Source organism: Coregonus clupeaformis, chromosome 29 (assembly GCF_020615455.1).
Source record: "Coregonus clupeaformis isolate EN_2021a chromosome 29, ASM2061545v1, whole genome shotgun sequence".
NCBI classification, from domain to species: Eukaryota; Metazoa; Chordata; class Actinopteri; order Salmoniformes; family Salmonidae; genus Coregonus; species Coregonus clupeaformis.
This window is the reverse complement of record NC_059220.1, coordinates 7,732,937-7,758,362: the sequence shown is the minus strand read 5'-3', so window position 1 is coordinate 7,758,362 and position 25,426 is coordinate 7,732,937. Positions and strand designations below refer to the sequence as shown.

The following is a 25,426-nucleotide window of genomic DNA, read 5'->3' as shown; positions in this document are numbered from 1 at the left end:
TTAACATTACATTGGCTGGCAACAGCTCTGGTGGACATTCCTGCAGTCAACATGCCAATTTCACGCTCCCTCAAAACTTGAGACATATGTGGCATTGTGTTGTGTGACAAAACTGCACATTTTAGAGTGGCCTTTTATTGACAGGCTGGGAAGACTGAATCTGCAATAGGTAAGCAGCTTGGTTTGAAGAAATCAACTGTGGGAGCAATTATTAGGAAATGGAAGACATACAAGACCACTGATAATCTCCCTAGATCTGGGGCGCCACGCAAGATCTCACCCCGTGGGGTCAAAATGATCACAAGAACGGTGAGCAAAAATCCCAGAACCACACGGGGGGGCCTAGTGAATGACCTGCAGAGAGCTGGGACCAAAGTAACAAAGCCTACCATCAGTAACACACTACGCCGCCAGGGACTCAAATCCTGCAGTGCCAGACGTGTCCCCCTGCTTAAGCCAGTACATGTCCAGGCCCGTCTGAAGTTTGCTAGAGTGCATTTGGATGATCCAGAAGAGGATTGGGAGAATGTCATATGGTCAGATGAAACCAAAATAGAACTTTTTGGTAAAAACTCAACTTGTCGTGTTTGGAGGACAAAGAATGCTGAGTTGCATCCAAAGAACACCATACCTACTGTGAAGCATGGGGGTGGAAACATCATGCTTTTGGGCTGTTTTTCTGCAAAGGGACCAGGACGACTGATCCGTGTAAAGGAAAGAATGAATGGGGCCATGTATCGTGAGATTTTGAGTGAAAGCCACCTTCCATCAGCAAGGGCATTGAAGATGAAACGTGGCTGGGTCTTTCAGCATGACAATGATCCCAAACACACCGCCCGGGCAACGAAGGAGTGGCTTCGTAAGAAGCATTTCAAGGTCCTGGAGTGGCCTAGTCAGTCTCCAGATCTCAACCCCATAGAAAATCTTTGGAGGGAGTGTTGCCCAGCGACAGCCCCAAAACATCACTGCTCTAGAGGAGATCTTCATGGAGGAATGGGCCAAAATACCAGCAACAGTGTGTGAAAACCTTGTGAAGACTTACAGAAAACGTTTGACCTGTGTCATTGCCAACAAAGGGTATATAACAAAGTATTGAGAAACTTTTGTTATTGACCAAATACTTATTTTCCACCATAATTTGCTAATAAATTCATTAAAAATCCTACAATGTGATTTTCTGGAATTTTTTTTCTCATTTTGTCTGTCATAGTTGACGTGTACCTATGATGAAAATTACAGGCCTCTCTCATCTTTTTAAGTGGGATAACTTGCACAATTGGTGGCTGACTAAATACTTTTTTCCCCCACTGTATATGTATATGATGGTGTGTATAGACGTTATGTGTGTATGAATAGAAAAAGTGTTTACAGCAGTAGTTATATAGGATGAGCCTCGACTAGAATACAGTATTTACATATGAAGTGAGTAAAACAGTATGTAAACATTATTAAAGTGACCATTGTTCATTGACTATGTACATAGGGCAGCAGTCTCTAAGGTGCAGGGTTGAGTACCGGGTGGTAGCCGGCTAGTAACAGTGACTACATTTCAGGGCAGTGTACTGGGCGGAGGCCAGCTAATGATAACTATTTAACAGACTTGGCTTTGTAGATAGAAGCTGTTTCTCAGTCTCTCGGTCCCAGCTTTGATGCACCTATACGGTCTCCACCTTCTAGATGGTAGCAGGGTGAACAGGTCGTGGCTCGGGTGGCTGAGATCCTTGATGATCTTCTTGGCCTTCCTGTGACACCGGGTGCTGTAGATGTCCTGGAGGGCAGGCAGTGTGCCCCCGGTGACGCATTGGGCTGACCGCACCACCCTCTGGAGAGCCCGGCCGTTGCGGACGGTGATACAGGCGGTGATACAGCCCGACAGGATGCTCTCAATGGTGCATCTGTAGAAGTTTGTGAGGGTCTTAGGGGCCAAGCCAAACTTCTTCAGCCTCCTGAAGTTGAAGAGGTGCTGTTGCACCTTCTTCACCACACTGTCTGTGTGGGTGGACCATTTCAGGTTGTCAGTGATGTGCACTGTGATGAGGCAGCCTTAGTCCGGTCTCATCACCATTTTAATATGTCTTTACAATGTATTTCATGAAGTTAATATTATCTACAATGCTTAAAGGTGTATATACATGTGTGGTTTGGAAAAAGTGCACTAGTCAATTCATAGCTATCTACCAGTTTAGATGTTCCTGACCTTAATTCTTTGCTAACAAGTTGGATGCTCAGGTTTAAGCCAGGTGTGTTGAGTTAGATAATTAGCGTGTAGTGCAACCCATGCTTTCAGTCTCCCTCAGTAGTAGTTCTAATCATGTTCTATTTGACGAAGGCTCTGCATTTGAAACTAAATTGTACATGACTAAATATGGTAATTTAAACTAATGAATGCAATTAACAAATCATGTTTTCCATAGTGTTACCTGGTCTAATTAACAAATTTAAAGTTATTCTAATTAAATGCTGATTCTCATTGGTTAATAAATGTGGGCGGGGTTGAGGATCAAAGGGGATAAATGCTGTCCTTTTCTCTCAGCGCAGGGTTGAACACCATTTTACAATGTGCTCCGTAGCAGTTGATTAGCAGGCAGTTAATTTAGGCTGTTCTGGTAGACTCTATTTAGTCCCAGTAAGGGGAGTTGGGCTCTGTTTAGAGCTGGAAAAGGGGTAATCCCTAGCTATGGTGTTTAGCATTTAGGCCTAGTGTTAGCTGCAGTAGGATCCCTATTGAGGGGCTGAGCTTTAGACTCGCCGTCATCTGTCATTTTTGTGAGTTTTCGTGTCCTGAATGTTACTGCTATGGACAACTGTTTGAGACAAGCCTTGTATCCTGAAACCCTTCATCTGTAATAAATTCAAGTATTGTTTTTTTGTCCAATCATGGGTCCTCCTCATTCCCACCTATCACCTCCCTTGGCTTCTCTGGGTGTGCTATTTTACATGCACGCTGAGGAACTTGAAGCTTTTCACCCTCTCCACTCATGTGGATGGGGACGTGCTCTTTCTGCTGTCTCCTGAAATCCACGATCAGCTCCTTTGTTTTGTTGATGTTGAGGGAGAGGTTATTTTCCTGGCACCACTCCGCCAGGGCCCTCACCTCCTCCCTGTAAGCTGTCTCGTCATTGTTGGTAATCAGGCCTACTACTGTTATCTGCGAACTTGATGATTGAGTTGGAGATGTGTGTGGCCACGCAGTCATGGGTGAACAGGGAGTGCAGGAGGGGGCTGAGCACACACCCTTGTGGGGCCCCAGTGTTGACTATCAGCGCGGCGGAGACGTTGTTGCTTACCTTCACCACCTGGGGTCGGCCCGTCAGGAAGTCCATGACCCAGTTGCACAGGGCGGGGTTCAGACCCAGGGCCCCCGAGCTTAGTGATGAGCTTGGAGGGCACTATGGTGTTGAAGGCTGAGCTGTAGTAGGAGTGTCAAACTCATTCCACGGAGGGCCGAGTGTCTGTGGGTTTTTGTTTTTTTCCTTTCAATGAAGACCTAAACAACCAGGTGAGGGGAGTTCCTTACTAATTAGTGACTTTAATTCATCCATCAAGTACAAGGGTGGAGCGAAAACCCACAGACATTTGGCCCTCCGCTGAACGAGTTTGACACGTGTTCTAGGGTGTCGGGTAAGATGGAGGTAATATGATCCTTAATTAGCCTTTCAAAGCACTTCATGATGACAGAAGTGAGCGCTACGGGGCGATAGTCATTTAGTTCAGTTACCTTCGCTTTCTTGGATACAGGAATAATGGTGGACATCTTGGGGACAACAGACGGGGATAGGGAGAGATTGAATATGTCCATAAACACTCCAGCCAGCTGGTCTACACAAGGTCTAAGGACGCGGCTTGGGATGCCGTCTGGGCCGGCAGCCTTGTGAGGGTTAACATGCTTAAATGTCTTACTCATGTCGGCAACGGAGAAGGAGAGCACACTGTCCTTGTGAGCGGTGGTGGCCCACATCGGCGGCACTGTGTTTTCCTCTAAGCGGGCGAAGAAGGTGTTTAGCTTGTCCGAGAACAAGGCGTCGGTGTCCGCGACCTGGCTGGTTTTCCCCTTTATAATCCGGGATTGTCTAGATTCCCACAACATTTTGTTGTGTTACAGCCTGAATTTAAAATCTATTACATTGAGATTTTGTGTCACTGGCCTACACATAATACCCCATAATGTCAAAGTGGAATTTAGTTTTTAGAAATTTTAACAAATTAATTAAAAATGAAAAGCTGAAATGTCTTGAGCCAATAAGTATTCAACCCCTTTGTTATGGCAAGCCTAAATAAGTTCTGGAGTAAAAATGTGCTTAACAAGTCACATAATAAGTTTCATGGACTCACTCTGTGTTCAATAATAGTGCTTAACAATATTTTTTAATGACTACCTCATCTCTGTACCCCACACATACAATTACCTGTAAGGTCCCTCAGTCGAGCAATGAATTTCAAACGCAGATTCAACCACAGGGAGGTTTTCCAAAGCTTCGCACAGAAGGGTACCTATTTGGTAGATGGGTCAAAATAAAAAAGCAGACATTGAATATCCCTTTGAGCATGGTGAAGTTATTAATTACACTTTGGATTGTGTATCAATACACCCAGCCACTACAAAGATACAGGCGTCCTTCCTAACTCAGTTGCCGGAGAGGCAGGAAACCGCTCATGGATTTCATCATGAGGCCAATGTTGACTTTAAAACAGTTACAGAGTTTAATGGCTGGGAAAGGAGAAAACTGAGGATGGATCAACAACATTGTAGTTACTCCACAATACTAACGCGTAAATGACAGAGTGAAAAGAAGGAAGCCTGTACAGAATAAAAATATTCAAAAACATGCATCCTGTTTGCAATAAGGCACTAAAGTAAAACTGATATGAACTTTATGTCCTGAATACAAAGCGTTATGTTTGGAGCAAATCCAACAACACATTACTGAGTACTACTCTTCATATTTTCAAGCATAGTGGTGGCTGCATCATGTTATGGGCGTGCTTGTCATCGGCAAGGACTAGGGAGGATAAGGCAAGGACTTCAGGATAAGTACAGGCCAAATCCTGGAGGAAAACCTGTTTCAGTCGGCTTTCCAACAGACACTGGGAGACAAATTCACCTTTCAGCAGGACAATAACCTTAAACACAATGCCAAATCTACACGAGTTGCTTACCAAGACGGTACAGAATGTTCCTGAGTGGACTAGTAACAGTTTTGACTATGGAAAGACTGAAAAATGGCTGTCTAGCAATGATCAACAACCAACTTGACAGAGCATGAAGAATTTTTTAAATAATAATGTGCAAATATTGTTTAATCCAAGTGTGCAAAGCTCTTAGAGACTCACAGAAAGACTCACAGCTGTAGTCACTGCCAAAGGTGATTCTAACAAGATCTACTTTTACATAATGATGTTCGGTGGCTAATCAAGGGTAATAATGCTCTGAAGAGAGCAGCCTTCGTGAGCTCTGGGAGGAGATGGTTGCTTTTCTCCGCGATTGCCGCCACAAGAAAGCCAATAAATATCTAGCGAAAATGCTTGATGAGGAGTTTGTGTCAGATGTTTGTTTTTTAGTGATCAATTGAAAGGATTTAATTTGGGACTACAGGGGAGGGATAAAACAGTTATTGACATGATTTAAAAACTGACTTATTTTCAAAGTAAATGTGTTATTTTCTCCTCTGATTTGAGCCCAAACAAAAGGCTCCATTTCCCTACACTGCACCGCTATAGTCAGTCATCATCAGTACAGATCACTTGGAGTTTTTAAATAAACTGAAAGCTAACTTTACAACGAGATTTGATGAGTTTAAGTCCCCACAGAAGTGGTGCAGCAGGTATGTGGGCGGCAGGTAGCCTAGCGGTTAAGAGCATTGGGCCAGTAACCGAAAGCTTGCTGGTTCGAATCCCTGAGCCGACTAGGTGAAAAATCTGACGATAAGCCCTTGAGCAAGGCACTTAACCGTATTGGGCCAGTAAGTCGCTCTGGATAAGAGCGTCTGATAAAATGACAAAAATGTACTGTCAACAGGTTGTGAAGTCGCTTGTGTTGTTAGGGCGTATACCTCTCTTCACACACACCTCTACTTGCCCTTCACCTGTGGGGGCAGACAGCCTGGTGTTGTCATTCAGGGTTTCTTCTCAGAAAAGAAAAGAAACACACACACAGTGTTACTACGTTTTTCATGTTAATCGTAATTGATCTGTATCGTAGATGCACTCTCCTCCTGACCAGTGTAACCACTATAATGGCTGTTGGCTTGTTAATGTTGGTTCATGTTGTGTTTTATAAGTTTGGCAGCGGCTGGAGTTGTACTCTTTTACAGCTTTGGCATAAGGCTACATTCTCCTGCTGTAGCTGGGGTGTGTGAGTGTTTGCGAGCAGAATAAAAAGGGGATTGAGGGCAGTTTAGAGAACAAGGAGGGAAAACAAGGAGAGGAAGCTATGTAGCAGTAGAGTTGGGACGTGGCCCTGGTGTCTCTGTAGCAGTAGAGTTGGGACGTGGCCCTGGTGTCTCTGTAGCAGTAGAGTTGGGACGTGGCCCTGGTGTCTCTGTAGCAGTAGAGTTGGGACGTGGCCCTGGTGTCTCTGTAGCAGTAGAGTTGGGACGTGGCCCTGGTGTCTCTGTAGCAGTAGAGTTGGGACGTGGCCCTGGTGTCTCTGTAGCAGTAGAGTTGGGACGTGGCCCTGGTGTCTCTGTAGCAGTAGAGTTGGGACGTGGCCCTGGTGTCTCTGTAGCAGTAGAGTTGGGACGTGGCCCTGGTGTCTCTGTAGCAGTAGAGTTGGGACGTGGCCCTGGTGTCTCTGTAGCAGTAGAGTTGGGACGTGGCCCTGGTGTCTCTGTAGCAGTAGAGTTGGGACGTGGCCCTGGTGTCTCTGTAGCAGTAGAGTTGGGACGTGGCCCTGGTGTCTCTGTAGCAGTAGAGTTGGGACGTGGCCCTGGTGTCTCTGTAGCAGTAGAGTTGGGACGTGGCCCTGGTGTCTCTGTAGCAGTAGAGTTGGGACGTGGCCCTGGTGTCTCTGTAGCAGTAGAGTTGGGACGTGGCCCTGGTGTCTCTAGCAGTAGAGTTGGGACGTGGCCCTGGTGTCTCTGTAGCAGTAGAGTTGGGACGTGGCCCTGGTGTCTCTGTAGCAGTAGAGTTGGGACGTGGCCCTGGTGTCTCTGTAGCAGTAGAGTTGGGACGTGGCCCTGGTGTCTCTGTAGCAGTAGAGTTGGGACGTGGCCCTGGTGTCTCTGTAGCAGTAGAGTTGGGACGTGGCCCTGGTGTCTCTGTAGTAGTAGAGTTGGGACGTGGCCCTGGTGTCTCTGTAGCAGTAGAGTTGGGACGTGGCCCTGGTGTCTCTGTAGCAGTAGAGTTGGGACGTGGCCCTGGTGTCTCTGTAGCAGTAGAGTTGGGACGTGGCCCTGGTGTCTCTAGCAGTAGAGTTGGGACGTGGCCCTGGTGTCTCTGTAGCAGTAGAGTTGGGATGTGGCCCTGGTGTCTCTGTAGCAGTAGAGTTGGGACGTGGCCCTGGTGTCTCTGTAGCAGTAGAGTTGCGACGTGGCCCTGGTGTCTCTGTAGCAGTAGAGTTGGGACGTGGCCCTGGTGTCTCTGTAGCAGTAGAGTTGGGACGTGGCCCTGGTGTCTCTGTAGCAGTAGAGTTGGGACGTGGCCCTGGTGTCTCTGTAGTAGTAGAGTTGGGATGTGGCCCTGGTGTCTCTGTAGCAGTAGAGTTGGGACGTGGCCCTGGTGTCTCTGTAGCAGTAGAGTTGGGACGTGGCCCTGGTGTCTCTGTAGCAGTAGAGTTGGGACGTGGCCCTGGTGTCTCTGTAGCAGTAGAGTTGGGACGTGGCCCTGGTGTCTCTGTAGCAGTAGAGTTGGGACGTGGCCCTGGTGTCTCTGTAGTAGTAGAGTTGGGATGTGGCCCTGGTGTCTCTGTAGTAGTAGAGTTGGGACGTGGCCCTGGTGTCTCTGTAGCAGTAGAGTTGGGACGTGGCCCTGGTGTCTCTGTAGTAGTAGAGTTGGGATGTGGCCCTGGTGTCTCTGTAGTAGTAGAGTTGGGACGTGGCCCCGGTGTCTCTGTAGCAGTAGAGTTGGGACGTGGCCCTGGTGTCTCTGTAGCAGTAGAGTTGGGACGTGGCCCTGGTGTCTCTGTGTGTGACTCTCTGTCTGACTAAGGGGAACAGGAGAAACCCTGTTAACCTGCTGACCAATGAGAAACTGAGCAGCTGCTCCTCTCTCTCTCTCTTAGCTCTCTCTCTCTCTCTCTCTCTCTCTCTCTCTCTCTCTCTCTCTCTCTCTCTCTCTCGCTCTCTCTCTCTCTCTCTCTCTCTCTCTCTCACTCTCTCTCTGCCAGAGTTGGGGTGAGCAGTGCTCTTTCCTCCCTCTCATTATCAATGAGAGGGCGTTTGGCTTGGTGTGTTTGTGTGCTCGGACACTAATGTGTGTGTGTTTTTTTTGTAGATGACTGCGAGCTAGCCGCCCCCCCGCCCCCTCTGCCACCTGCAGCCATGAATGGTAAGACCACGGCTTTATTACCCTGTGTGTGTGTGTGTGTGTTCTGTGTGTGTGTGTGTGTGTGTGTGTGTGTGTGTGTTCTGTGTGTGTTCTGTGTGTGTGTGTGTTCTGTGTGTGTGTGTTCTGTCGTTTTCCGCTCTCCCTCAAGGGCACATTCAGCTGTATTATCCTTTCCCTTTCTGCTGAGTCTCTCCATTCCTGACTGTCCTCTGGTACAGCAGCAGGGTAGTGTGTAGCCCCCTGTGCTGTTCACTGCAGCGCCACTCTGTCTCTGTATCTCAGTATCCTGCTCCTGTATCTACTGTCTACTGTACCTGATGCTGTTCTAGTGGTGTATCTACTGTCTACTGTACCTGATGCTGTTCTAGTGGTGTATCTACTGTCTACTGTACCTGATGCTGTTCTAGTGGTGTATCTACTGTACCTGATGCTGTTCTAGTGGTGTATCTACTGTCTACTGTACCTGATGCTGTTCTAGTGGTGTATCTACTGTACCTGATGCTGTTCTAGTGGTGTATATACTGTCTACTGTACCTGATGCTGTTCTAGTGGTGTATCTACTGTACCTGATGCTGTTCTAGTGGTGTATCTACTGTACCTGATGCTGTTCTAGTGGTGTATCTACTGTACCTGATGCTGTTCTAGTGGTGTATCTACTGTCTACTGTACCTGATGCTGTTCTAGTGGTGTATCTACTGTCTACTGTACCTGATGCTGTTCTAGTGGTGTATCTACTGTCTACTGTACCTGATGCTGTTCTAGTGGTGTATCTACTGTACCTGATGCTGTTCTAGTGGTGTATCTACTGTCTACTGTACCTGAGGCTGTTCTAGTGGTGTATCTACTGTCTACTGTACCTGATGCTGTTCTAGTGGTGTATCTACTGTCTACTGTACCTGATGCTGTTCTAGTGGTGTATCTACTGTACCTGATGCTGTTCTAGTGGTGTATCTACTGTACCTGATGCTGTTCTAGTGGTGTATCTACTGTCTACTGTACCTGATGCTGTTCTAGTGGTGTATCTACTGTCTACTGTACCTGAGGCTGTTCTAGTGGTGTATCTACTGTCTACTGTACCTGATGCTGTTCTAGTGGTGTATCTACTGTCTACTGTACCTGATGCTGTTCTAGTGGTGTATCTACTGTACCTGATGCTGTTCTAGTGGTGTATCTACTGTACCTGATGCTGTTCTAGTGGTGTATCTACTGTCTACTGTACCTGAGGCTGTTCTAGTGGTGTATCTACTGTCTACTGTACCTGATGCTGTTCTAGTGGTGTATCTACTGTCTACTGTACCTGATGCTGTTCTAGTGGTGTATCTACTGTCTACTGTACCTGAGGCTGTTCTAGTGGTGTATCTACTGTCTACTGTACCTGAGGCTGTTCTAGTGGTGTATCTACTGTACCTGATGCTGTTCTAGTGGTGTATCTACTGTCTACTGTACCTGATGCTGTTCTAGTGGTGTATCTACTGTCTACTGTACCTGAGGCCGTTCTAGTGGTGTATCTACTGTCTACTGTACCTGATGCTGTTCTAGTGGTGTATCTACTGTCTACTGTACCTGATGCTGTTCTAGTGGTGTATCTACTGTACCTGATGCTGTTCTAGTGGTGTATCTACTGTCTACTGTACCTGATGCTGTTCTAGTGGTGTATCTACTGTCTACTGTACCTGATGCTGTTCTAGTGGTGTATCTACTGTCTACTGTACCTGATGCTGTTCTAGTGGTGTATCTACTGTCTACTGTACCTGATGCTGTTCTAGTGGTGTATCTACTGTCTACTGTACCTGATGCTGTTCTAGTGGTGTATCTACTGTCTACTGTACCTGATGCTGTTCTAGTGGTGTATCTACTGTCTACTGTACCTGATGCTGTTCTAGTGGTGTATCTACTGTCTACTGTACCTGATGCTGTTCTAGTGGTGTATCTACTGTCTACTGTACCTGAGGCTGTTCTAGTGGTGTATCTACTGTCTACTGTACCTGATGCTGTTCTAGTGGTGTATCTACTGTCTACTGTACCTGATGCTGTTCTAGTGGGGTATCTACTGTCTACTGTACCTGATGCTGTTCTAGTGGTGTATCTACTGTCTACTGTACCTGATGCTGTTCTAGTGGTGTATCTACTGTACCTGATGCTGTTCTAGTGGTGTATCTACTGTCTACTGTACCTGATGCTGTTCTAGTGGTGTATCTACTGTCTACTGTACCTGATGCTGTTCTAGTGGTGTATCTACTGTCTACTGTACCTGATGCTGTTCTAGTGGTGTATCTACTGTACCTGATGCTGTTCTAGTGGTGTATCTACTGTCTACTGTACCTGATGCTGTTCTAGTGGTGTATCTACTGTACCTGATGCTGTTCTAGTGGTGTATCTATTGTACCTGATGCTGTTCTAGTGGTGTATCTACTGTCTACTGTACCTGATGCTGTTCTAGTGGTGTATCTACTCTCTACTGTACCTGATGCTGTTCTAGTGGTGTATCTACTGTCTACTGTACCTGATGCTGTTCTAGTGGTGTATCTACTGTACCTGATGCTGTTCTAGTGGTGTATCTACTGTCTACTGTACCTGATGCTGTTCTAGTGGTGTATCTACTGTCTACTGTACCTGATGCTGTTCTAGTGGTGTATCTACTGTCTACTGTACCTGATGCTGTTCTAGTGGTGTATCTACTGTCTACTGTACCTGATGCTGTTCTAGTGGTGTATCTACTGTCTACTGTACCTGATGCTGTTCTAGTGGTGTATCTACTGTCTACTGTACATGATGATGTTCTAGTGGTGTATCTACTGTCTACTGTACCTGATGCTGTTCTAGTGGTGTATCTACTGTCTGCTGTACCTGATGCTGTTCTAGTGGTGTATCTACTGTCTACTGTACCTGATGCTGTTCTAGTGGTGTATCTACTGGTCTACTGTACCTGATGCTGTTCTAGTGGTGTATCACTGTCTACTGTACATGATGATGTTCTAGTGGTGTATCTACTGTCTACTGTACCTGATGCTGTTCTAGTGGTGTATCTACTGTCTGCTGTACCTGATGCTGTTCTAGTGGTGTATCTACTGTCTACTGTACCTGATGCTGTTCTAGTGGTGTATCTACTGTCTACTGTACCTGATGCTGTTCTAGTGGTGTATATACTGTCTACTGTACCTGATGCTGTTCTAGTGGTGTATCTACTGTACCTGATGCTGTTCTAGTGGTGTATCTACTGTACCTGATGCTGTTCTAGTGGTGTATCTACTGTCTACTGTACCTGAGGCTGTTCTAGTGGTGTATCTACTGTCTACTGTACCTGATGCTGTTCTAGTGGTGTATCTACTGTCTACTGTACCTGATGCTGTTCTAGTGGTGTATCTACTGTCTACTGTACCTGATGCTGTTCTAGTGGTGTATCTACTGTACCTGATGCTGTTCTAGTGGTGTATCTACTGTCTACTGTACCTGATATGTTCTAGTGTTATCTAACTCTACGTCCCTCCCTGATATGTTCTAGTGTTATCTACAGTGGGGAAAAAAGTATTTACAGTGGGGGAAAAAAGTATTTAGTCAGCCACCAATGGTGCAAGTTCTCCCACTTAAAAAGATGAGAGAGGCCTGTAATTTTCATCATAGGTACACGTCAACTATGACAGACAAATTGAGGGAAAAAAATCCAGAAAATCACATTGTAGAATTTTTTATGAATTTATTTGCAAATTATGGTGGAAAATAAGTATTTGGTCAACTACAAACAAGCAAGATTTCTGCCTCTCACAGACCTGTAACTTCTTCTTTAAGAGGCTCCTCTGTCCTCCACTCGTTACCTGTATTAATGGCACCTGTTTGAACTTGTTATCAGTATAAAAGACACCTGTCCACAACCTCAAACAGTCACACTCCAAACTCCACTATGGCCAAGACCAAAGAGCTGTCAAAGGACGCCAGAAACAAAATTTTAGACCTGCACCAGGCTGGGAAGACTGAATCTGCAATAGGTAAGCAGCTTGGTTTGAAGAAATCAACTGTGGGAGCAATTATTAGGAAATGGAAGACATACAAGACCACTGATAATCTCCCTCGATCTGGGGCTCCACGCAAGATCTCACCCCCGTGGGGTCAAAATGATCACAAGAACGGTGAGCAAAAATCCCAGAACCACACGGGTGGACCTAGTGAATGACCTGCAGAGAGCTGGGACCAAAGTAACAAAGCCTACCATCAGTAACACACTACGCCGCCAGGGACTCATATCCTGCAGTGCCAGACGTGTCCCCCTGCTTAAGCCAGTACATGTCCAGGCCCGTCTGAAGTTTGCTAGAGTGCATTTGGATGATCCAGAAGAGGATTGGGAGAATGTCATATGGTCAGATGAAACCAAAATAGAACTTTTTGGTAAAAACTCAACTCGTCGTGTTTGGAGGACAAAGAATGCTGAGTTGCATCCAAAGAACACCATACCTACTGTGAAGCATGGGGGTGGAAACATCATGCTTTGGGGCTGTTTTTCTGCAAAGGGACCAGGACGACTGATCCGTGTAAAGGAACGAATGAATGGGGCCATGTATTGTGAGATTTTGAGTGAAAACCTCCTTCCCTCAGCCAGGGCATTGAAGATGAAACGTGGCTGGATCTTTCAGCATGACAATGATCCCAAACACACCGCCCGGGCAACGAAGGAGTGGCTTCGTAAGAAGCATTTCAAGGTCCTGGAGTGGCCTAGCCAGTCTCCAGATCTCAACCCCCATAGAAAATCTTTGGAGGGAGTTGAAAGTCTGTGTTGCCCAGCGACAGCCCCAAAACATCACTGCTCTAGAGGAGATCTGCATGGAGGAATGGGCCAAAATACCAGCAACAATGTGTGAAAACCTTGTGAAGACTTACAGAAAACGTTTGACCTGTGTCATTGCCAACAAAGGGTATATAACAAAAGTATTGAGAAACTTTTGTTATTGACCAAATACTTATTTTCCACCATAATTTGCAAATAAATTCATTAAAAATCCTACAATGTGATTTTCTGGATTTTTTTTCCTCATTTTGTCTGTCATAGTTGACGTGTACCTATGATGAAAATTACAGGCCTCTCTCATCTTTTTAAGTGGGAGAACTTGCACAATTGGTGGCTGACTAAATACTTTTTTCCCCCACTGTAGTCAGCCACCAATTGTGCAAGTTCTCCCACTTAAAAAGATGAGAGAGGCCTGTAATTTTCATCATAGGTACACGTCAACTATGACAGACAAATTGAGATTTTTTTTCTCCAGAAAATCACATTGTAGGATTTTTTATGAATTTATTTGCAAATTATGGTGGAAAATAAGTATTTGGTCACCTACAAACAAGCAAGATTTCTGGCTCTCACAGACCTGTAACTTCTTCTTTAAGAGGCTCCTCTGTCCTCCACTCGTTACCTGTATTAATGGCACCTGTTTGAACTTGTTATCAGTATAAAAGACACCTGTCCACAACCTCAAACAGTCACACTCCAAACTCCACTATGGCCAAGACCAAAGAGCTGTCAAAGGACACCAGAAACAAAATTGTAGACCTGCACCAGGCTGGGAAGACTGAATCTGCAATAGGTAAGCAGCTTGGTTTGAAGAAATCAACTGTGGGAGCAATTATTAGGAAATGGAAGACATACCACTGATAATCTCCCTCGATCTGGGGCTCCACGCAAGATCTCACCCAGTGGGGTCAAAATGATCACAAGAACGGTGAGCAAAAATCCCAGAACCACACGGGGGGACCTAGTGAATGACCTGCAGAGAGCTGGGACCAAAGTAACAAAGCCTACCATCAGTAACACACTACGCCGCCAGGGACTCAAATCCTGCAGTGCCAGACGTGTCCCCCTGCTTAAGCCAGTACATGTCCAGGCCCGTCTGAAGTTTGCTAGAGTGCATTTGGATGATCCAGAAGAGGATTGGGAGAATGTCATATGGTCAGATGAAACCAAAATATAACTTTTTGGTAAAAACTCAACTCGTCGTGTTTGGAGGACAAAGAATGCTGAGTTGCATCCAAAGAACACCATACCTACTGTGAAGCATGGGGGTGGAAACATCATGCTTTGGGGCTGTTTTTCTGCAAAGGGACCAGGACGACTGATCCGTGTAAAGGAAAGAATGAATGGGGCCATGTATCGTGAGATTTTGAGTGAAAACCTCCTTCCATCAGTAAGGGCATTGAAGATGAAACGTGGCTGGGTCTTTCAGCATGACAATGATCCCAAACACACCGCCCGGGCAACGAAGGAGTGGCTTCGTAAGAAGCATTTCAAGGTCCTGGAGTGGCCTAGCCAGTCTCCAGATCTCAACCACATAGAAAATCTTTGGAGGGAGTTGAAAGTCCGTGTTGCCCAGTGACAGCCCCAAAACATCACTGCTCTAGAGGAGATCTGCATGGAGGAATGGGCCAAAATACCAGCAACAGTGTGTGAAAACCTTGTGAAGACTTACAGAAAACGTTTGACCTGTGTCATTGCCAACAAAGGGTATATAACAAAGTATTGAGAAACTTTTGTTATTGACCAAATACTTATTTTCCACCATAATTTGCAAATCAATTCATTAAAAATCCTACAATGTGATTTTCTGGATTTTTTTAAATCTCATTTTGTCTGTCATAGTTGACGTGTACCTATGATGAAAATTACAGGCCTCTCTCATCTTTTTAAGTGGGAGAACTTGCACAATTGGTGGCTGACTAAATACTTTTTTCTCCACTGTAACTCTACGTCCCTCCCTGATATGTTCTAGTGTTATCTAACTCTACGTCCCTCCCTGATATGTTCTAGTGTTATCTAACTCTACGTCCCTCCCTGATATGTTCTAGTGTTATCTAACTCTACGTCCCTCCCTGATATGTTCTAGTGTTATCTAACTCTACGTCCCTCCCTGATATGTTCTAGTGTTATCTAACTCTACGTCCCTCCCTGATATGTTCTAGTGTTATCTAACTCTACGTCCCTCCCTGAGGCGGTTCTAGTGTTGTATCTAACTCTACGCCCCTCTGTGATGTGGTTCTCTCTGTTCAATCCAAAGCTACGGTGTGAACTGGATTAACAGGGCAAAACCCTACTGAGAAGACAGGTCTAGTTTTAAGTCACTTCACAAACATACTCTACCTACTGGGTAGGATCAATAGACTAAAACAATATTGTCCTGTACTGTAAGTCCCTGGTCCAGTTTCAGTAAGCCCCTGGCCCAGTTTCAGTAAGCCCCTAGTCCAGTTTCAGTAAGCCCCTAGTCCAGTTTCAGTAAGCCCCTAGTCCAGTTTCAGTAAGCCCCTAGTCCAGTTTCAGTAAGCCCCTAGTCCAGTTTCTGTAAGCCCCTGGTCCAGTTTCAGTAATCCCCTGGTCCAGTTTCAGTAAGCCCCTGGTCCAGTTTCAGTAAGCACCTGGTCCAGTTTCAGTAAGCCCCTAGTCCTGTTTCAGTAAGCACCTGGTCCAGTTTCAATAAGCCTCTAGTCCTGTTTCAGTAAGCCCCTAGTCCAGTTTCAGTAAGCTCCTGGTCCAGTTTCAGTAAGCCCCTAGTCCTGTTTCAGTAAGCACCTGGTCCAGTTTCAATAAGCCCTAGTCCAGTTTCAGTAAGCCCCTGGTCCAATTTCATTAAGCCCCTAGTCCAGTTTCAGTAAACCCCTGGTCCAGTTTCAATAAGCCCCTAGTCTTGTTTCAGTAAGCCCCTGGTCCAGTTTCAATAAGCCCCTGGTCCAGTTTCAGTAATCCTCTGGTCCAGTTTCAGTAAGCCCCTAGTCCTGTTTCAGTAAGCCCCTGGTCCAGTTTCAGTAAGCCCCTAGTCCTGTTTCAGTAAGCCCCTGGTCCTGTTTCAGTAAGCCCCTGGTCCAGTTTCAATAAACCCCTGGTCCAGTTTCAATAAGCCCCTGGTCCAGTTTCAATCAATCAATCAATCAATCAATTTTATTTTATATAGCCCTTCTTACATCAGCTAATATCTCGAAGTGCTGTACAGAAACCCAGCCTAAAACCCCAAACAGCTAGTAATGCAGGTGTAGAAGCACGGTGGCTAGGAAAAACTCCCTAGAAAGGCGCAAACCTAGGAAGAAACCTAGAGAGGAACCAGGCTATGAGGGGTGGCCAGTCCTCTTCTGGCTGTGCCGGGTGAAGATTATAACAGAACCATGCCAAGATGTTCAAAAATGTTCATAAGTGACAAGCATGGTCAAATAATAATCAGGAATAAATCTCAGTTGGCTTTTCATAGCCGATCATTAAGAGTTGAAAACAGCAGGTCTGGGACAGGTAGGGGTTCCATAACCGCAGGCAGAACAGTTGAAACTGGAATAGCAGCAAGGCCAGGCGGACTGGGGACAGCAAGGAGTCACCACGGCCGGTAGTCCCGACGTATGGTCCTAGGGCTCAGGTCTCTCAGTTGGCTTTTCATAGCCGATCATTAAGAGTTGAAAACAGCAGGTCTGGGACAGGTAGGGGTTTCGTAAACCGCAGGCAGAACAGTTGAAACTGGAATAGCAGCAAGGCCAGGCGGACTGGGGACAGCAAGGTGTCATCATGCCCGGTAGTCCTGACGTATGGTCCTAGGGCTCAGGTTCTCAGAGAGAAAGAGAGAACGAGAGAATTAGAGAGAGCATACTTAAATTCACACAGGACACTGGATAAGACAGGAGAAGTACTCCAGGTATAACCAACTAACCCCAGCCCCCCCGACACATAAACTACTGCAGCATAAATACTGGAGGCTGAGACAGGAGCGGTCCGGAGACACTGTGGCCCCATCCGAAGAAACCCCGGACAGGGCCAAACAGGAAGGATATAACCCCACCCACTCTGCCAAAGCACAGCCCCCGCACCACTAGAGGGATATCCTCAACCACCAACTTACAATCCTGAGACAAGGCCGAGTATAGCCCACAGAGGTCTCCACCACAGCACAAACCAAGGGGGGGCGCCAACCCAGACAGGAAGATCACGTCAGTAACTCAACCCACTCAAGTGACGCACCCCTCCCAGGGACGGCATGAAAGAGCACCAGCAAGCCAGTGACTCAGCCCCTGCAACAGGGTTAGAGGCAGAGAACCCCAGTGGAGAGGGGAACCGGCCTGGCAGAGACAGCAAGGGCTGTTCGTTGCTCCAGAGCCTTTCCGTTCACCTTCACACTCCTGGGCCAGACTACACTCAATCATATGACCTACTGAAGAGATAAGTCTTCAGTAAAGACTTAAAGGTTGAGACCGAGTCTGCGTCTCTCACATGGGTAGGCAGACTGTTCCATAAAAATGGAGATCTATAGGAGAAAGCCCTGCCTCCCGCTGTTTGCTTAGAAATTCTAGGGACAATTAGGAGGCCTGCGTCTTGTGACCGTAGCGTACGTATTGGTATGTACGGCAGGACCAACTCGGAAAGATAGGTAGGAGCAAGCCCATGTAACGCTTTATAGGTTAACAGTAAAACCTTGAAATCAGCCCTTGCCTTAACAGGAAGCCAGTGTAGGGAAGCTAGCACTGGAGTAATATGATCAAATTTCTTGGTTCTAGTCAGGATTCTAGCAGCCGTATTTAGCACTAACTGAAGTTTATTTAGTGCTTTATCCGGGTAGCCGGAAAATAGAGCATTGCAGTAGTCTAACCTAGAAGTAACAAATGCATGGATTAATTTTTCTGCATCATTTTTGGACAGAAAATTTCTGATTTTTGCAATGTTACGTAGATGGAAAAAAGCTGTCCTTGAAACAGTCTTGATATGTTCGTCAAAAGAGAGATCAGGGTCAATAAGCCCCTGGTCCAGTTTCAGTAAGCCCCTGGTCCAGTTTCAGTAAGCCCCTGGTCCAGTTTCAATAAGCCCCTAGTCCAGTTTCAGTAAACCCCTGGTCCAGTTTCAGTAAGCCCCTAGTCCTGTTTCAGTAAGCCCCTGGTCCAGTTTCAGTAAGCCCCTGGTCCTGTTTCAGTAAGCCCCTGGTCCAGTTTCAGTAATCCTCTGGTCCAGTTTCAGTAAGCCCCTAGTCCTGTTTCAGTAAGCCCCTGGTCCAGTTTCAGTAAGCCCTTAGTCCTGTTTCAGTAAGCCCCTGGTCCAGTTTCAATAAGCCCCTAGTCCTGTTTCAGTAAGCCCCTGGTCCAGTTTCAATAAACCCCTGGTCCAGTTTCAATAAGCCCCTAGTCCTGTTTCAGTAAGCCCCTGGTCCAGTTTCAATAAACCCCTGGTCCAGTTTCAATAAGCTCCTGGTCCAGTTTCAGTAAGCCCCTGGTCCAGTTTCAGTAAGCCCCTGGTCCAGTTTCAGTAAGCCCCTAGTCCAGTTTCAGTAAGCCCTTAGTCCAGTTTCAGTAAGCCCCGGTCCAGTTTAAGTAAGCCTGTGGTCCAGTTTCAGTAAACCTCCGCTCCTGTGTTCCATAGCTCCATAGTGCATCGCTGGAATTGATTGTGTCGAGGATAGTACTGAAATCTGTCAATGTTTTTATTGATCTTGTGGTGGAGCACCAAATACCAGTAAACCAGTTAACTCTGAGCTCTGTCTGTTTAACTTCCTTTATTACTACCGTATCATCGTTGGTGTAAACACATACACTAGAAGTCATCTGAAAATGTGGACAATAAAACAAGGAAGAAGCGATAGCTATGGTAAATCTATGTCTGGATTCCAGTGTTTTTCTGTCGATAATATTCATACTGTCGCTCTGATTGGGTAATGGTAGAGGCTTTTCCTGGCTGTGGACATGTGGTCGAACGCTGTGTGTGTGGCTGTGTGTCTTTGTGTGTGCTCGTTTATGAGTTTATGTATAGCAGGTGTTTGGGCCCGAGGTTGTCTAGTGAAACCTCAGCTGTTTTCTCTAGCAGTAAGTGAAGGTGTTGAGAGTTGTTGCTTAACGTGTGTGTGTGTGTGGGGGGGGGTCCTGTTGGTAGAGCATGGCGCTTGCAATGCCAGAGTCGTGGGTTCGATTCCCACGGGGGACTAGTATGAAAATGTATGGATAAGAGCGTCTACTAAATGACAAAAATGTCTAAATGTGTTTCTTACTACCACAGACCTCTGTTTGCCTTGTCCTGTTAGACTTGTAGGCCTTTCCCTCTGGGAGAACGGAGATTGGTAGCTGAAAGGAAATGATTTCTCTCTCTCTCTCTCTTTCCTCTGTCTATCTCCAGGTGACCTCAGTGTGTGGGCTATCTCTCCAGAAGAGAGGAACAAACATGATAAACAGTTTGACACCCTCTCTCCCACCCTGGGCTACGTCTCAGGTACCAAGACAAAGCATGCATCTACACCAATCTGTTCCTATAGTTCTGTCTCCATCTCTTCGTAGTGTGATTAGTTCTGTCTCCATCTCTTCATAGTGTGATTAGTTCTGTCTCCAGCTCTTCGTAGTGTGATTAGTTCTGTCTCCATCTCTTCGTAGTGTGATTAGTTCTGTCTCCATCTCTTCGTAGTGTGATTAGTTCTGTCTCCATCTCTTCATAGTGTGATTAGTTCAGTCTCCATCTCTTCATAGTGTGATTAGTTCTGTCTCCATCTCTTCATAGTGTGATTATGTATTTTCTCTCTCTCTCTCTCTCTCTCTCTCTCTCTCTCTCTCTCTCTCTCTCTCTGCTCTCTCTCTCGTTCTCTCTCTCCAGGGGAGCAGGCCAGGAAGTTCTTCCTGCAGTCGGGTCTGCCCTCCTCGGTTCTTGCAGAGATATGGTGAACACACACACACACACACAATGTAATAGGAATTTCCAGGTGATTAAGGAGAGCAGGCGTTAATAAGCTATTTGATTTATTAGGATCCCCATTAGTCGACGCCTATAGCGACAGCTAGTCTTACTGGGGTCCGACACAACAAAAAAGACATTACAGACAAAATACATTGAATGTGGCCTTACTGCTATTAGCACATAGGAACGCATTGAAAAACAGATTCATACATGGAAAAACAGATAGTCCCCCCAAAAATCAGAGAATAAAGTTTGTTTTAGTGTCTGTCATATCTGAGAGATATAAGAAAGATGAGGGTTATTATTAGTATTATTATTATTATTTTTTTTTTTTACCCATATTTAACCAATTTATTTTGACACTTAACTACTTCCATATACAGTGCCTTCAGAAAATATTCACACCCATTGACTTTTTTCAAAATGTTGTTGAGTTACAGCCTGAATTTAGAATGGATTCAATTGAGATTGTTTGTCACTGGTCTACACACAATACCGCATAATGTCAAAGTAGAATTATGTTTTTAGACATTTTTAACAAATTAATTAAAAATGAAAAGCTGAAATGTCTTGAGTCAACAAGTATTCAACTCCTTTGTTTTGGCAAGCCTAAATAAATTAATGGGTAAAAATGTACTTAACAAGTCACTCTGTGTGCAATAATAGTGTTGAACATGATTTTTGAATGACTACCTCATCTCTGTACCCCACACATAAAATTATCTGTAAGGTCCCTCAGTCAAGCAGTGAATTTCAAACACAGATTCAACCACAAAGAACAGGGAGGTTTTCCAATGCCTCGCAAAGAAGGGCACCTATTGGTAGATTAAAAAAACAAAAACAAATAACAGACATTGAATATCCCTTTGAGCATGGTGACGTTATTAATTACACTTTGGATGGTGTATCAATACACCCAATCACTACAAAGATACAGGCGTCCTTCCTAACTCAGTTGCCGGAGAGGAAGGAAACCGTTCAGGGATTTCATCATGAGGCCAATGGTGACTTTAAAACAGTTACAGAGTTTAATGGCTGTGATAGGAGAAAATTGAGGATGGATCAACAACATTGTATTTACTCCACAAAACTAACCTAATTGACAGAGTGAAAAGAAGGAAGCCTATACAGAATAAAAAATATTTCAAAGTAACTCTCCATATTTTCAATTTTCAAGCATAGTGGTGGCTGCATGAAGTTATGGGTATGCTTGTAAACGTTAAGGACTGGGGAGTTTTGCAGGATAAAAAATAAACGGAGTGAGGAAAACCTGGTTCAGTCTGCTTTCCACCAGACACTGGGAGATGAATTCACCTTTCAGCAGGACAATAACCTACAACACAAGGCCAAATCTACACTGGATTTACTTACCAAGAAGTGGCCGAGTTACAGTTTTGACTAAAATCGACTCGGAAATCTATGGCAAGACCTGAAAATGGTTGTCTAGCGATGATCAACAGCAATTTGACAGAGCGTGAAGAATTTTGAAAATAGTAATGAATAAGTGTTTCACAATCCAGGTCTGGAAAGCTCTTAGAGACTTAACCAGAATGACTTACAGCTGTAATTACTGCCAAATGTGCTTCCACAAAGTGTTGGCTCAAGGGTGTGAATACTTCTGTAAATTAGATATTTCTGTATTTAATTTTCAATAAATTAGCAAAAATGTCTAAAAACATGTTTTCACGTTGTCATTATGGGGTATTATGTGTAGAAAAAAACATATTTAATAAGACTGTAACACAACAAAATGTGGAATAAGTCAAGGGGTACTGTATGAATACTTTCTGAAGGCACTGTGTACTTCTATTCATTTTTCAAACTGGTACCGGGCTACCTTCAGACGAGTCTTGTGAGACGTCCTAGAGCAAAACAGCCGGCATGTTCGTGAGAGTCTCACCTTTCATATTAGTTGTAGCCCAAACTGTTTGACAGAAGTGACACTTGTGGGGGTTGTAGAGCAAAACGGAGAACACCGTAGTTTGTAGGCCAAACTGTTCGGACGCAACAGACGTTTTTGTGAGAAGACCCGATTTTCTGGATGTTTCCTGGTCTGACAAACACCGCTGTAGCTCAGCCACCTTCCACTGCAGATGTGGAAGGCCGCCATTGGTTGGATGCTGTGGATTGAGACGCAGCCCATGCAAAAAAACAGATAAACAAACACATTTTGTTGTGGGGACATCGACTCTAGGGGGTTTTAATATGCTAATCAAGCGGTACCGGAGGCTTGCCGTGCAGTAGCAGAGAGAACAGTCTATAATTCTTTGGGCCTTCCTCTGACACTGCCTAGTACAGAGGCCCTGGATGGCAGGAAGCTTGGCCCCAGTGATGTACTGGGCCGTACGCACTACCCTCTGTACCACCTTACGGTCGGATGCCGAGCAGTTGCCATACCAGGCGGTGATGCAACTGGTCAGGATGCTCTTGATGGTGCAGCTGTAGAACTTTTTGAGGATCTGGGGACCCATGCAAAATCTTTTCAGTCTCCTGAAGGGGAATAGACTTTGTCGTGTCCTCTTCACGACTGTCTTGGTGTGTTTGGACCATGATAGTTCGTTGGTGATGTGGACACCAAGGAACTTGAAGCTCTCGACCCGCTACACTACAGCCCTGTCGATGTGAATGGGGGCATGTTTGGCCCTCCTTTTCCTTTAGTCCACGATCAGCTCCTTTGTCTTGCTCAGGTTGAGGGAGAGGTTGTTGTCCTGGCACCACACTGCCAGGTCTCTGACCTCCTCCTTATAGGCTGTCTCATCGTTGTTGGTGATCAGGCCTATCACTGTTGTGTCGTCAGCAAACTTAATGATGGTGTTGGAGTCGTGCTTAGCCACGCAGTCGTTGGTGAACAGGGAGTACAGGAGGGGACTAAGCATGCACCCCTGAGGGGCCCCCGTGTTGAGGATCAGCGTGGCAGATGTGTTGTTGCCTACCCTTACCACCTGGGGGCGGCCCATCAGGAAGTCCAAGATCCAGTTGCAGAGGGAGGTGTTTAGTCCCAGGGTCCTTAGCTTAGTGATGAGCTTTGTGGGTACTATGGTGTTGAACGCTGAGCTGTAGTCAATGAACAGCATTCTCACATAGGTGTTCCTCTTGTCCAGGTGGGAAAGGGCAGTGTGGAGTGCAATTGAGATTGCGTCATTTTTGGATCTGTTGAGGTGGTATGCGAATTGGAGTGGGTCTAGGGTTTCCGGGATGATGGTGTTGATGTGAGCCATGACCAGCCTTTCAAAGCACTTCATGCCTACAGACGTGAGTGCTATGGGTCGGTAGTCATTAAGGCAGGTTACCTTGGCATTCTTGGGCACAGGGACTATGGTGGTCTGCGTGAAACATGTAGCAATTACAGACTGGGTCAGGGAGAGGTTGAAAATGTCAATGAAGTCACTTGCCAGTTCGTCCGCGCATGCTATGAATACACGTCCTGTTATTCCGTCTGGCCCCGCGGCCTTGTGAATGTTGACCTGTTTAAAGGTCTTGCTCACATCGGCTACGGAGAGCGTGATCACACAGTCGTCCGGAAACAGCTGGTGCTCTCATGCATTCTTCAGTGTTGCTTGCCTCGAAGCAAGCATTAAAGGCATTTAGCCCGTCTGGTAGGCTCGCGTCACTGGGCAGCTCGCAGCTGGGTTTCCCTTTGTAGTCCGTAATAGTTTGTAAGCCCTGCCACATCCGACGAGCGTCGGTGTAGTAGGATGCAATCTTAGTCCTGTATTGACGTTGTATTAAAGTTATCTTTATTCATCTGAAATATTCCCATTTCTCACACACACACCCTTCCGTGCTGGCATTAGATCTTGTGGCTAGCTGTTCTCCAGTCACACAGAGTACATGATTGTCCAAAGGAAGTAACACTAACACATAAGCAATATGTCTACATGTTTGAGCCACGTGTGAGGATATTCCATAGTAATGACCCTCTCTGACCCCCAGGGCGCTGGCTGACATGAGTAAGGATGGGAAGATGGACAGGTTGGAGTTCTCCATCTCTATGAAGCTCATTAAGCTCAAACTGCAGGGCACGCCCCTTCCCTCAACTTTACCAATCATCTTGAAGCAGCCGCCAGTTCCCGCCCCTAACCCCATGTCCACCTTGCGCTACGGTACTTTAAGACACAGACACACAGACACACATATATTCTCTTCTATTCTCAATTCTATGGCTGTAGATGCTGTATCTTAATATTATCTTAACTCTTTAATGTTGTGTGTTCCTCTGTGTCTCTCCAGGAATGGGCTCCATGCCAAACATTTCTATGATGCCCGGAGGCATCGGCATGCTCAACCCCATCCCCATGACCCCTAACCTCTCACCCATGACCTCTCACCTCTCACCCATGACCCCTACCCTCACCCCCATGGTCCCAACGGCTACAGGCATGGCCCCCCTGGTTTCCACGTCAACGATGCCCCTGCTGCCGTCCCTTGGCAGCCCCGCTCTGCCCAACGGCACTATGGGTATTCTACAGCAACTCCCACCAGGACACATGGGGACAGGTAAGAGGGGAACAGTCTCTCTCTCTCTCTCTCTCTCTCTCTCATCAGTGGTTTTCATCATGTGTGCCGCAAAACTTTCCCTAATCTTATACACGTGACCTGTCAAATTTTTATTTTGGAGCACCAGTGCCTCCTAGAAAGAGCATCATACATTGAATACATCTTTGTCATTGTTTCAGGCAGTTGTTACATTTGTATCATTCATTTGAGTGGTGCGCATCATGAGCAAAGTCATTTGGATAATTTGACTTCACCTGTGAGAACCATTAGCACAGGCAAGTCAGATTAGGTTTAGCAGTACCACAGCCTCTGCCATAGAGACAAACGGAGCATGGCTTTAAAATGCAGAAAATCGCTTGTCTCTAGCCCAAACTGTTCAAAAGTAAAGCCCCATATTACCAGAGCTACATTTCTTTCTCTCCCGGATTCACAGGACGCTCTTAAAGGGGTACACAGAAATGAATCATCATGAGTAAGGAACTATGAAAATAGTTAATATAAACCCCATTTAATCTATAAAAAGCATTTGTCACAGAAAATAGTAGACATTTATTATGGATCAGGGTCATTATGAGTAAACGAATTAACAGGAAAACGTAGGCGTGCAGCTCAATTCTTTATCCCATCAGGGTGTGCCACGGTTCAAAAAAGGTTGGAAACCAGTGCTCTATAGTGCTGGTTGATATTGCACTAGAGTGATGTGTTACAGCTGTCCATCACAAGCCTTTAAGAACAGAAATAATGCATGAAATACTGTTAGCTCCAATGGCAGTACCTTAACAAGGCCAGAGGAGC

General features: G+C 45.7%; 1 protein-coding gene across 1 annotated transcript in view; it reads left to right on the top strand.

Annotated features, from left to right (window-relative positions):
- The first annotated feature begins 8,454 nt into the window (after window positions 1-8,454).
- Window positions 8,455-25,426, top strand: part of LOC121544610 (intersectin-2) — a 79,004-nt gene continuing 62,032 nt past the window's right edge. Inside the window, exons 1-5 of the mRNA XM_041854590.2 lie at window positions 8,455-8,484; window positions 19,586-19,678; window positions 20,054-20,117; window positions 24,068-24,237; window positions 24,365-24,631. Of these exons, the coding sequence (XP_041710524.1) occupies window positions 8,478-8,484; window positions 19,586-19,678; window positions 20,054-20,117; window positions 24,068-24,237; window positions 24,365-24,631 (601 nt within the window). The 5' untranslated portion in view covers window positions 8,455-8,477. The remainder of the gene's footprint in view (window positions 8,485-19,585; window positions 19,679-20,053; window positions 20,118-24,067; window positions 24,238-24,364; window positions 24,632-25,426) is intronic.